This window comes from Eublepharis macularius, chromosome 7, assembly GCF_028583425.1.
Source record: "Eublepharis macularius isolate TG4126 chromosome 7, MPM_Emac_v1.0, whole genome shotgun sequence".
Lineage (NCBI taxonomy): Eukaryota > Metazoa > Chordata > Lepidosauria > Squamata > Eublepharidae > Eublepharis > Eublepharis macularius.
In genome coordinates, this window is record NC_072796.1 from 67336558 (window position 1) to 67350534 (window position 13977).

At 37.6% G+C, this 13977-nt stretch overlaps 1 protein-coding gene across 1 annotated transcript; it reads right to left on the reverse strand.

Annotated features, from left to right (window-relative positions):
* Positions 1-779: 779 nt before the first annotated feature.
* Positions 780-13484, reverse strand: NDUFV2 (NADH:ubiquinone oxidoreductase core subunit V2). Its single transcript, XM_054984716.1, has 8 exons — positions 13350-13484; positions 9547-9612; positions 5631-5693; positions 5425-5541; positions 3636-3804; positions 2208-2317; positions 1659-1735; positions 780-936 (listed from the first exon to the last, which is right to left on the reverse strand). The coding sequence occupies exons 1-8, from the start codon at positions 13389-13391 to the stop codon at positions 843-845; spliced, it is 738 nt and encodes a 245-aa protein (XP_054840691.1). The 5' UTR covers positions 13392-13484; the 3' UTR covers positions 780-842.
* Positions 13485-13977: the final 493 nt, after the last annotated feature.

Sequence of the window (13977 nt, forward strand, 5' to 3'; positions counted from 1 at the left end):
GCTTGTTTTCGAATTTTCTGCTGTCCAGTACCCTATTGCATTGTTTATTGAATGCCAAAGCATAGATCATACTGACATACATTATGTAATCCACTTTGAATCTCAGTGAGAAAGGTGGACTATAAACAACAAATTAAAAAATCATGTATAGCTAGCAGGAAACAAGATGAAAGTACCCTCCTACTCTCATGCAAAGCTGTCTACTTCAGTCCACTTAACTATCATCTACAAGGAAAGAATAACATGCTTAAGAACAGATTCCACTTTAGAAGTCTGGTTTCTCACATGACAACTGGGTTAAGTGATGTGCATTGGCTAGTCTCTGTACCAAAAATGTACATATAGTATGTGTAACTCTGGAGACCTATACTATCTATCGAGGCATAAGGTGTTAGCTCTTTCACACTCAAAACAGTTGAGTTTCTCCCCCCTCCTTTTTTTCCCTTGGGCTTCTTTACATCTCACATCTTGTAACTTTATTTTATTTAAGCCAAGAGTTACGTTAAGGCTCTTATGCTTTTCTGTTTCTAAATGTTTTTTATTCTTTCTCTGTATTTCTAGCCATTTATTTTCATTGAAAATTATAAAGAGCCCTGCACATTTTCAATAATTTATTTGGTTATGCAAGCTGATAAAAAGATACTGTGTTTTGGATAATTATTTTTAATTAGTATCAACATTAAATTAATTGTTATAATTCCAGAAAGTGTTTCCAGTACTTGAACTATAGTAAAAGAAATTACCAAGTTACCTTATTGAAGTTCATAATTGAATACTCATTTTCACTATCTACAGTTCAGCTTTATTAATCAGGGGTTTTTTTTACAACTAGTACAACAGCGTTAAAGGTCTGCTCGAACTCCAAAACCAGGTCCTTTGGGTGGTTCTGTCAGAGAAGTCAGTCTACCAGCTGGCTCGCATGAAAAGCGCTCGCTCCTGAAAATAAAAGAGAATCTTAAGCATTACTCAGTATTGCACCAGTTGGGTTTGTCTCAAGGATGAAACAAACAGTGACTAATTTCTGGGCTGACATTTTTCAAGCCACTCAGTATCTTTAAGAAAATGGGAACCCAGTGATGAATCTAAAAAATCGATTTAAGTACCAAATGTGTGCTGCTAATTATGATTGTGACCCTATGTATGCTTCTTTAGGAGTACATCCCCACAGGATCTTAGGGATCATGGAGGTTTAAGAATGGCTAGCATAGAGTTGGAGGCAATGGTTACCTTGCACTAAGGAGATAAATCTTGGAGAGGGGGAGGGGAATCCTGGCAACAAATATTTCCTGCTTAGTATAAGGAAACTATTGGATCCAAGCTGTAGCAGTCTTACATATCACTTGTTTTACAAGGCCAACACAGCAGCATCAAATTTCAAGAAAAATGGATTGGAGTACTATTTAATGAAGCATTTAATATCTGCCAAGGAGGGGAGGGAAGAGTTCTTAACTAGTTGGCAGTCTTAGCATGGAATTCTAATTCTTGTTGGCAGTCTTAGCATGGAACAAAAACTTTTGGGAAGAAAAGCCATGTTAAGACAGACTACTGAGAAGGAAAAGGCCTTTAGTCTTGCACTGTTAGTTTAATCACATTGGTTCAGTGATATATTTTGTCAATATTCTCCCCTAATATTCTTTATATTGGATTGTAAAATATACCTTGGGCCAGGTTTTGGAACTTTCCCAGCCTGTAGTTCATCAATTATGTCTTCGATGTCTTTTGGGGTCAGATCTTCCTGTAATGCAAAGAATAAGGAAAATGCAGTATACAGCTATTGAGAATGTTCTTCATAGGATCATACAGTTGTGTCTTCCTATGGCAGGTACTGAATGGAAACTGATTTAGCCTATAGGATTTATATTGCTGACATCTGAGATTTTGTAAGAATCACTGGAATTAAAGCTTTGAAGAGGAACACTTCCTCATATCCAGTGAAAACTTTAGTCAATTCTATATTCAGGCAATATGCTTGCTATGGGAAGACAGAGCACTCAGCATTAAAAAAAAATCACTGATGTAATATTTGATTGCTGTATTAAACTAGTGTGGGTATTTTGCTTATAACCAATCCCATCCAAGGAAATATTTGCAATTTTAACCATTAATTGCCTCCATGTAGGCAAGAGCAAACATCTTTGATCAAAGTTTGATTCTGAGAACACAGACGATTTCTAAGTATAAAGTATGATTTTGTGAAAGTCACTTACGTAATAGTTATCATTTATCTGTACCATTGGTGCATTTACACAGGCACCCAAGCATTCCACTTCAGTCAATGTGAAGAGTTTATCAGGCGTTGTTTCTCCCACTTTTATACCTAAGAGATTAATTTGATTAGACACAACAGGAAAACTCAGTAACACAAAATAAGAACTATTTCAATCTAGAAAGACAAATCTAGAAATAGGTCCTGTACATATAAATGCTGTACATGCAATTCTTCAGCCAATCCAACAGCTGGAGTTATATTCTAGCTTTTTTATTTTTACTTGGCTACAATGAAGTAGTTCTAGTTGCTCAGACTAGACAATCCAGTTTCTTTGACATGCTAATATTGTGCCCTGTTAATTTTAAACCATTTCAAAATTCCTACCTTCTTAAAGAGCCACTATTCTTTTAATACTGGTAGAGAAGAAAGAGATATAGAACCTCTGAATAAATTATATAGTTGCTTCTAAGATTTTTCTGTTTCCTAATCCAGAATCAAAATATTTTATTCTTAAATACAGTAGAACCTGCTATTCAAGCTACACTGGTATCCCCAAAAGGACATAAATTTACTAGTTTTACTGAGTCTCTTCTCCATACAAAACAAACTCATTTCCATTCTCCAGGAGTATACTTTTATGAAGTCGTATCATTGCCTTCAAGAAGACTTCAACACCAAGCACAGGATGAGTGGGGAAATAGGTACACTTCACCAAGGTTTTGGGGGGCCTAGCTCATCTATTACCATGACACGGTAGATTTAGGACATTTAAGAAACAACAAAAATGTTTCTGTGCAGACAGCCTCTATAACAAGTTTCTACCAGGACCAAAGAAATGATGTGGGAGTTCTGGCTGACTTAATCCTATGTTCTCATATACAGTGTTCCAACATGCTTCACCCTCAAGAGATAGACAATATGAAACATGCCCCCAAAGGAGGCTATTTCAAACAAAGCCTACTCTTGGACCTAGGCTGCAGTTCAAACTTTAAAGCCCTTCTGAAGGCCCGTAGCCTTCTGATTACTATAAATCACTATGCAATTAGTCACCTCTTCAGCTCCTAGCCATGTATGGTTCTCTCTTCCCACTTCTCTAGACACATTCTTGTACAAATTCCAAACTTCATTTCTTAACCCTACACCATTTATTTTAAACTACTGGTTTCTCAAGCCCCTAGGTTCCTGCTTTTATATGTGCTTGCGCTTATACTCCTTCCTCATTTTAATTCTTTCTGTGTATACACTGCTTATCTTTAGGATCTGAGGACACAGCTATGGCATCTGAAGCATCTGCAGCTTGCTCTCCCACTCTGTGACACTAGGCAGTTTTGCCATCACTTACTGAAGCTTTACTACCACCACCAAATCCTTGAATATATTCCAATGTATGGATGGATTAAATATGAAAGGCAATATAGCATCATACCAAGCTTCTTCTGGATGGCTTCTAAGATGCCATCAGAGTCTTGCAACATACAAGGTGTGGTTGTACAAATCTGAATATGGTACTTTCCAACGGGTTTACGATTATACATGGTATAAAAGGTTGCTACTTCATATACTCTCATGGGAGGCATCTTTAGAACCTCAGCAACCTATAAAATGAGGGGAAAAAATCAAGGCAGTAAGCAAGGTGGATTTAACTCGTAATTTAAATCAATAGTAAGACTCAATTTAAATAATGGTTGTCTACATAAAGTCTCATTGCTGGTTGTTACAACCTTAGTATTTACAGCCCAGCTGAAAGTTTGTTTTTAGAACAATAACTTTTCAGATTTTAGTTATATAAGAAAACTTAATGATTGTTACTTGCCTTTTGAAATAATTATAAAATCACTGTGAGATGAACTCTCTAGTTTAATAGGTTAATCATTCATATTTGGACAATTTTTCTGCTGTACTTTATTGGAAGGAGAAAAATAATCATTAACAATAACAATTACCATTTAAATTTTTTATTTAACTAAAACAGTAACCTTTTATAACCTTATATAGCATATATATTTCTTGTGTTTGCTTAAACATCCATGTTTGTTAACTAACATGGTTAAACAAAAACATTCCCAAACTCAGTCTTCTTATGGCCTGTGCCAAATAGGTCTTCTAACAAAGACCTCAAGACTTCTGAGTATTCTGGTCAAAAAATTTCACATTCAGTTGTACTGTTTGCCCCCCTTTCCTCACACTTAGCTCTTAACATCCCCTCCTTATCCAGATCTATTCCACACTAATCAATCTTCTATTCATTGAACTTCTTGAAACTTCGCTATTAAGAGACAAGGGGATGATCAGTAGGATTGAGGACTCTTTCTAATTTTATATGCTTAACTTAAAACTTTTTTGCTGTTAAGAAGAGGCACATTATCTCTGCAGACACAAATTCAATTTTGACACCTCCAAAATCAAGCAGAAAAATTACCCCAAATCATCTTAAAGAAACCTCTGAGATAGTATGATATTGGGGCCCGAATGAATGAATGAATGGAATTCATTTACAGATTTTTTAAAAACTACACATAATTAAAACACAATCCTTAATTCATGATGAAAAACCGTTGCACTATAATGTATCTTAAAGAGAAAACCAATTTTAGAGGTTTTTTTCAAAAACACATCAAACAAAATTCAATCTAAATAATAAAATCCATTTTAAAAAAATCCTTGATTTTTATTCACCCTGGCTTAGTAAGTGAGGAACTTCAACAAACCAACATTTCCAACAGCCATCATCCCAATTTTGGTTTGAATTTTCATTACTCAACAGCATTTTCCACAGACTGCAACAATGAGTGAATACTATTAATAAGGTACTGGGTATGGTTAAAGCACAAATGCTGACACAACTGGTTTCAGAGTAACTTTCAATATAAGATAAGGTTTAGTTATCTGACTTAACTAGGAGATATTACTTGTTTATCAGAAAACATTACATCATCCAAAAAACCCTAACATTATATCCTTTGCTTCTCAGTAATTTATAATTCCCCAGCTCCTGGGAGGGCTTTTACAGGTTTTTATCTAGGACATCTAGTGGGAAAAAGTAGACAATTTAACATATACAACTTAATTCAAAAATTCAGAATACAGAAAAGAGGACTACTAGTACATATGTGGCAAATCTTGTACAAGTTCTGAATCGTACCAATAACCTACTATCATAGGAAGTAAATTCGAGAAATAATATAACTAAAATGATAAGAAAAGTATTTAAGTACCTTATTCATAGCTGATATAGGCAGCCATCCATTCTGTCTTTGGGCTAGATCAAGGACAGGCAGCGCAGCTGCAGATCTGTGTCCCTCTGGGAAGTTGTTTACTATTGCCTCTATTCTCTGTTAAAAAACAAAACACATACATCATAATAGGCCACCATTTCAGTTTACTATAGGAATTAAATTACTTGTCACTTACCAAGACATACCTTATAATTTTCAGGTGTAAAATCAAATGGAGTATCTGGATTGTTTTCAGGAGTATCTCTGTGCTGTGTTAAAAAACCAAAACACAAGTACATATTTTCACTTTGTTTAGCAAGCACACAATTCAGGCAACGATGTAGAAAGGGCAGGTCTTTCATACGGTTAGCTATGGAGATGAAAGCTGTTGTGCAGGTACAGCTTGTTGTGCTGAGAGAGACTAACAGATGCACCTTAAAAATCTTTTTGCTCAGTTATTGCAGGCTCCTGTACCTGAGGCTGGGAATAGGCTGAGCCCTATTCCAGTTTAACTGTCAATGATTCCATGCCAAATCAAAATGCATGAGCGTTTTATCAGAATCATGGAAGATGTCAAAATTTTGAAGTTATTATATATGTTAGGCATGTAAACATTAAACAATAAAACTGATTGTTAAAATAGTTGCTTTATTAAACAAAAGTTACATCCCTAATAAGTGTCAAAATGTATTTAAACCAAAATTCTACAAAAATTATCTCATGCTTCCCCAAAATTTAGTTCAAGGTCACATATCTTGTAAAACATGCTAATTGTTGACAGAGAATAGGACATAATCTCCCTACAGGAGTCATTTAGATCTTATTCTGAAGCTTAAAAATCTTTGAAAACGTTGAGTGAAAAAATGCAGCCATAATTGATGCCCAAGTGTTGGTAAGAATTTCTTTCTGTGCCCATTATCTCCAGTGTGTAAGTAAATCCAAGAATGAGTTTAATTATTTCAATTAAGTATTAGTAATCAGTTAGATCAGCATATTTCATTGCACTATTCTCATGTACACAGGATGTTTATAGGACTGCTAAACTTCTGAAAAATGCAGAAATTCCCCTCTTTCACTACTCAAAAGCATGGGCACCGTTTCAGTTCACTGTAATATATATTCTATATTTTATTCATTTATAACATATATCATTATATTATAATATATAACATATAATAAATATATATATTTATATATGTTCAAAATACATTCATTTGGTAGTTTATTATGTGTTTAGCAATTACATTAAAATAGTCCTTAATTCAGTCAATTACATTTTAATACATCAATGTTAGGAATTGAAAAGAGCAAGAGTCCAGTAGCACCTATAAGACTTAACAAAATTAGTGGTAGGGTATGAGCTTTCGTGGGCCACAGTTCACTTCTTCAATATTAGGATTATTAAATTACCCAGTGCTGCTGCGTATTCTATATATTCTCTGTACACAGGCTGATTAATGCAACAGCTTTTACTGTCTAACTACTTTTTAAAAAAACATTAAAACAATCTCTTCTACATAAGCCAGAGTTACTTGGTTCCATATTTCAATATTAAAAACTTCTTGGTATGCAACTGTAACATGAACCGTAAGAGGCAGTTTGTGAAGAACCAATCAATGTTTGGAAACAAACGACTCAAAATGAATGGATAAATGGGCAAACTGGCACCATACAAATTAATTATTCCTGTAGAAGTAGCTAGCTGAGGAGTACATCACAAGGAGGTGGACAGATTCACAGAACAAATGTCTACCAGCACAGCCCGTTTATTTCTAAAATACATTTTTTCAAGATGATCTATCCTTTCATCCATTTGAGGACCTTACATTTTCCCTTTGTTGTTACAGTACTTGGGAAATACTGACTATTAAGTTTCAAAAGCTTAAATTGAGAGAAATTGAAATGGTAGGGGCAGGGAATTAAACCACCCCCAGGGGTCTAGACGACAACTAACTGAGGGTAGATATGAAAAAAAATCCCAGATTTCAAAAGGGGGATAACTTAGAAACTTATTTTCTAAGTTTTGGGAGCATCTGCAAAGATTTTAATATCCCTGATGAGCAGATAATAACTTACATAAGATCTCAGAACTCTGGCGGTTTGAGTGTACAGTGAAATAGAGGATGGTGAGGTAAACGACTGGCTTGTTTTTTAAACACATCATAAACAAAGGTTTCGAAGTGACCCCAGAACACAGAAGGAAGGAACTGAGAAGCTTAAGAAAGAAACCTGAGGAGACTTATGCTCAGGTAGCCTGTAAATAAGAATGGTTACTGAAACAATGGCTATAAAAAGCTAAGAACCGGCAAGATGCTGTCATTCTTATAGGATTGGAACATTTCATAAAATCATACCCACTGAATACTGTTGGCTGGTACAAGATAAAGAGCCAGAAACAACAACTAAAGCGGATGAGATCATAGACAAGTTGCTGTTGATAAGGGGGGAACCAGAAAGGAAAAATTTCTCCGCAGAAAAGTATTTTTAAATGTGTGAGCCATATAAAAACCTCACCTGCCCAACAAAACCTATCGGGGTGGTGACAACAGAGCCAGAGAACACCTCAAGAAGGGATCATGGAAAAAATGTTTCCAGTGTGGTGAAACAGGACATATCCAGTACAATTGTTGCAGGGAAAACAATAGCATGCCCCTCCCCCAGTTATTATAAGGCTGGCAGGACTTTCAATCAGAGCTGGGTAGAGCCTAAAAGAACCACAGGACACTGAGGGGTATTCTCAAAAGCTGACTACATTCTTATCATATACTGCCAACCAGGGTGGATTTGATTTAAATCACGATTTAAATCACTAGTCAGTAAGGCTTGATTTAAATCATAGTTTTCTACATAAAGACTAATGCTTGCTGGTATAACTTTAATATGCAAGTAGATGAAGATTGTTCACAAACTGTCATCAGAATAGGCCAGTTCTTGATATACTGCTCAAAACAGTCCACCACAGAGTTCCATCTAACATCTTGTGGGAGCGTTAGCTTGGTTCCACCCATCTTTTTCAGAGCTGCTGCAGCAAAATGATTGTTATGGAAGTATTTAGCAATTTCAACAACATTAGTTTTTATTTCTGGAACACTTAAGTCTTTGGCTAAGAGGTGCAGCAAATGAGCACTGCAACCATATGTTATTAGCTTTGTATTCCCTTCCTGCTCTTCTAAATTTCTTCTCATCTTGGATACATTTGCAGCATTGTCTTTAAGGTCTTTTTCTCAACTCTGTTCATGTTACAACATTTTTGCTGTGAAGAGGAGGCATGTGATCTCTGCTGAGCTGACACAAATTCAGTTTTGAGAACTGCAAAACCAAGCATCTGTGATAATATCTTGTAGGCAGAGAAACTGCCCAATAATCTTACAAAAACCTCTAGAAGAGCATGACATTGTGAATGGATTAATGGAATTTATTTACCAAAAAAATTAAACGTATACAGCCTTATTCTACATAATTAAAAACTAATCTTTATTTCATGATGGAATAACCTTTGGATGGTAATATATTTTCCTCAAAAAGCATTTTATTTAAAAAAATCCGATTTAAATTAAAAAAATCGGATTTTTTTGATTTAAATTAAAAAAATCATTGATTTTTATCCACCCTGCTGCCAACTAAATCTAGTGCTGCTGCAACTGTTTTTCTGCCTTTATGCCTGATTCCCGTCAGGTAGGTGAAGGAGTATTTTCCAGTACAGATTACAATAAAGTCTGTGTGCAAACGAGAGCAGTTACTGTAGAAATGATCTCCATCACAGCCATTTCAAAGTCTTTAAAATCAAAGCATCTGTTTTGTGTAATCCCTATAGATCAAGGTTCAGTATAGCCATATTCTACAAATACACTATTCTGAATAAGAGAATTCCACCCAATTGAATGGAAACACATAGAAATTTCCACCCAACTGAATGGAAACACATAGAAATTTCCAGCTTATCTGAAGTATCTGAGGGTTTCTCTTGAAACTTTCTCATTACACAAATAATGAAACATACCACCCACCCACCGCCACAAAACTATGGATATTTCTAACCAAAAAATAAAAATAATTTTATAAAGCATGAAGTTTTAAACTTTTGGATACATCTAGATTAGTCAAACATACAGAATTACTTACCACAAACAAGGCTCCACCAGTACTACCCTGCACAGCTGTTGTATGAATACAGCAAATCTGCTTCACCTTAAAACCAACATCCAAACATATAAGGTTATTTTTCAGTTGCAGCTTACACATATTTTCCTTGTTGGGACTACACTGAAGTCTGCACAAAGGGAAGACTACAGAAAGGTTAGATTATTTGGCAGGCCAAAACAAATACTAGATTCTTCCAGAGAAGTCTGTATGTCACCCACAGTATGAAGTTCTATGTCTATTGATCCACTTTCTGATCTAGTTTACTTAAGGTTATGAAAGTGGCAAACATCATTACATTCAGAGCAGCAGCGAGGTAGAAGTTTGGGCTCAGTCTGCTTGTAACCTACTACTAATTACCCCACAGGAATCCAGAAGAAGACCCCAGCAAGGCTACCTGTGTATACAGCCTTCAATGTCTTTGTAACATCAGCAATCATTATACTAGTTCCCACTCATCTATTTGCATAATTGCAACCCTAAGGTTGCCTAGCAATTGAGTAGTCTTAACTTTGTATTGAGCTACTCGTGTGGTGCTGCAGATCTAAAGAAGTCACATGCCTTGGAAATTAATGCAAATCAGCATGCTAAAAAGTTAGGACAAGTGAAACTGAGAAATAAAATGTTCATGCTTCAAATGATCCTGGAACAAGGGCAAGAAAAAAGGCATTAAGAAGAATTTAAAGAGATGCTAATCAGTAGCATATCGCACAGATAGTTTCCAATGTCTTGATAAACCTGAAATAAATTTATTCAGGAGAAGGTTCTATTTGAATTTCACATCTAAAGAGATACCTTTACCCTGTGAATGCACTACACTTCTCTAAACTTTGTGCTACTTTAAAAGAAATAAAGTGAGACAGGAATTAAGAACAGCCTCACTTGTACCCAAATTCTACTTTTCCTAGCCAGACACCTCAACCTACAGTACATGGGGAAAAATTCTTCGCAGCTTGAGTACATAACAACTGCTTTGTTAGAAAGGGTAAGAAGGCATTAGAGCAAGTAATCTCTGTAGAAGCATCCCGATCTATTTATACAGCTTCATGATCATAAAGTGTGAAGTACCAGTTATCTTGATAGTTTCAGGTAGGTAGCCATGTTGGTATGCAGTAGAATAGCAGGATTTGAGTTCAGATACCTTCTTAGTATCTGAGGAAGGGAGCTTTAACTCTCGAAAGCTTGTTGGTCTCTAAGGTGCCACTGGACTCAAATCCTGCTAGTCATCTTGAGTTATTCAGCAACAATGTCATTCATTGTTTCAAACAATATGCAACTTAAACGGGATGCTTTTTACTAAAGTACTAATTTAAAGATTCGTATACAGGAAGAAGAGTTATCAACTCCGGTTTGCACAAGTTTGATCTATGGCTTCATAACTATACAAATATTAATGCACTGACCCCAGCAGAATTACAGAGGTTCCCATCCTTTCTATCACATTGCTTCCATAGAAATTGAGGAATACAACATCAAAATAGGGCTTATTCTACCTCACCATTAATATGATATGCAGACCTAATTAATCAAAGGCCAAAATACAACTGCTCAAGTTACCTTGAATTTGACAGACGAATCCTACTTTGTATTCTCTGCCTACATTATCTTAGACTGCAGTTCTACAATGCTTTCCAGGGAGTAAACAGCATTGAATAAAATCTTTCAAGTAGGCCTGTTTAGGATGACTTACTTTCAAGTAGGCCTGTTTGGGATGGTTTCCTAGGACTAGTAATTGCAATTGCTGTGCTTCATAACACCTTACTGTCAATGAAGCCTTATCCCCAAGAGGTTCTTTGTGAGAGTTAAGAGATTTAAAAAGCCAACATATTTTTGATATTTCTCATTTGAAGAGAGTGTGCAGACACCTTTAAAAATCCTAGATTTTATAAAACTCAGATCATAATGGAAAGTTTACATCCTCCTCATCTCCCCAGCACAAACTGGCTCAGTGCCATCTGCTTTTTTATCAAATACACTGGAAAAGCACATCTAATTCATGTAAATGTCCTGACAACTGTGTAAGTACACTAGTTTTGGCTAAATTAATACAAGGACACAAGACAGCACAGACCCAAGATTCAGCATAGGTAAAACAGACTATATACAACATATTCTATATTTGTAGTATCTCACTAATTTATCAGGTTAACACTTGATCATGGAAGCAAAATATTTTTGTGGAAAATCATGTGATCTGCAAAGGCTGTCAGAATGCATTTATTCCAGTAGTCAGTCTACATCCCTATGCATCTCAACAGGCAATCCAAATCTGTATTTGCATACAACAGATAAATTATTTTCCCCACAAGACTGCATATGTGATCAAATGTGAAGCCTGCTTGGAGAGACATAATTCAGTAAACGAGAAAATACATATGATTAATTTACTCATAACATTTATACCTTACCTTTCTCTCCAGTGACGACACAAAGTGGCTTACATTGTTCACCTCCCCTCCAATTTAACCTAACAACCCTGAGTGGTAGGTTAAACTGAAACTGTGTAACTAGCCCTAGATCACCCAGCAAACTTCCATGGTAGCATGGGGATGCAAACCCAGATCCTAATTGTGACACTTTAACCACCACACTACACTATCAGTGCACTGACTGCTGTATATATATACATGTATTACATATGCAGAACAACAGTATTCACATTTTATGTATGCATAATCCCTGTTGAATTTTTCTAAAATTTTGTTATTTGGAGACAGCCCTTGACAATCAGCTTCTGGGCAGCCAATCCACACAACCCCTTAATAAAGTCAATGGAGTCCTGTAGTCATTCAGAAAGAATAAGTGCATCTCAATAGTCATTCTCTGTTCCTTTTCTCAAGTTCAAAATGAAGGCAGAATCTAAAGTGCTAACACTGGGTTCACTACCAAAATATAACGTGAAGCATTTTATTGGTCAGGTAAGCACTCCCCCCACCCATAGGGGGAAAAGAGAAAGACCAAGCAACAAATGGCTGGACTCAATAAAAGAAGCCATACCCTCCAGTTTACAAGAGCTGAGCAAGTCTGTTAATGATAGGCCATTCTGGAGGTTTTTCATTCATAGGGTTGCCATAGGTCGGAGGCGACTTGACATCACACACACACCATACTTTTCCTCCTATAATAACTGGACCACAACTTTTACCTTTCCAGGTTAGGCTCCAAAACTAGCTGTAAACAAAGAAAGGTACTCGGGAGAAAAGCAGGTGGCTGCAGCCTCCACCCCCGCCCACCTACGCTGTTCTGCCAATTCTTTCCACTCACCCAACTCGCTTTATCATGAGCATCGCCAGGAGCCAAGGTGGGCCTGAGACAATCACAGGCGATTTGACCTTGAGGATCGAACTGCACGCAACTGCTTGTAAAAGACCGCAACATTCGGGAAAAGCAATCCTGGGAAGGGGTGGAGAAACAGCCCGCGTGTTTCAACCCCCCCCCCCCAACGAATAGACACCCGCTGAGACTGCTTTCGCTATTCGTCTGAAGGCTGATGCCTGTTAAAATCTGGATCATGAGGGGGCAACCGCAAAGCACACGCTCCCTCCCGAGGAAACGCACATCCCTTCATCGCGTCACTCTCCCCACTCAATCATTCGCCCCCCCCCCCGGCCTTGCCCCCCGTTCTTCCCGGCCGCTGCTCGGCCTAGGTATTGGGGGCTGTTACCAGCCCCCTCCCCTTCCCCTCTCCCGAGAAGGAGGTCATGCCCTGGGCCTTCTCCAGCCTCCATCTACACTGCCGGGACATCCCGCGCACCTCGGGAAGCCGCCGTTCCCCGACTCCTTACCGAACGTCCAAGGACGGACCGGAAAGGAACGGAGAACAACATGGCCGCAACCTCCTCGCACCGCTACCCTAGGAGACGGCGCCTGGCCCGACTCAGCGCAACCCTAAGCACGCACGCGCAGTCCGGGCGGCGGCCGGGCCGAAGGACTACGTGGCTCCACCCCGAGAGGAATGATGGACGTGCGCCACGGTAGGCAGAGCGACCTGGGAGGAGTTTGGTCTCGTCTCTTACGCAACCTCGGAGTGCGGTGGCTGAATACTGACATGCAGCGGAGGTTCCTGCTTCCAGCAGTTTGTAAGATCCTAATGGAAAACAAAAAGTTTAAAGATGGCCTGTATAACACAAACAAAAACGCACACGCAAGAACGTAGCTTTTTTTTTTAATTGCAACAAACCGCTGGTCATTTTTATTATTGTGAAGTACACAAGCTCGCTGAGAATCCATGTGAATTCTGTGAATACGGGCGGGAGTGGGGGGAGGAATCCAGTGCAGCCTACTCCTAGGAAGTGTACAGGAGAAATAAATTTTTTTAGTGGTCTGACATTTAATCTGGAGGTACGGCACATCTAGATAAGACAAAATTACTACAAGCAGTTGGAAATTTTTTTAAAAAATATTTTATTACCG

Bases quoted from the DNA above. Each gene is read 5' to 3' on its own strand.
- NDUFV2 (XM_054984716.1), bottom strand. From the start codon at position 13,391: ATGTTGTTCTCCGTTCCTTTCCGGTCCGTCCTTGGACGTTCG. The intron at 5,694-9,546 runs GTAAGTAATTCT...TTTTTAACACAG, and splicing joins CTGGTGGAGCCTTGTTTGTG to CACAGAGATACTCCTGAAAA. The intron at 937-1,658 runs GTATATTTTACA...TTTTATTTTCAG, and splicing joins GTTCCAAAACCTGGCCCAAG to GAGCGAGCGCTTTTCATGCG.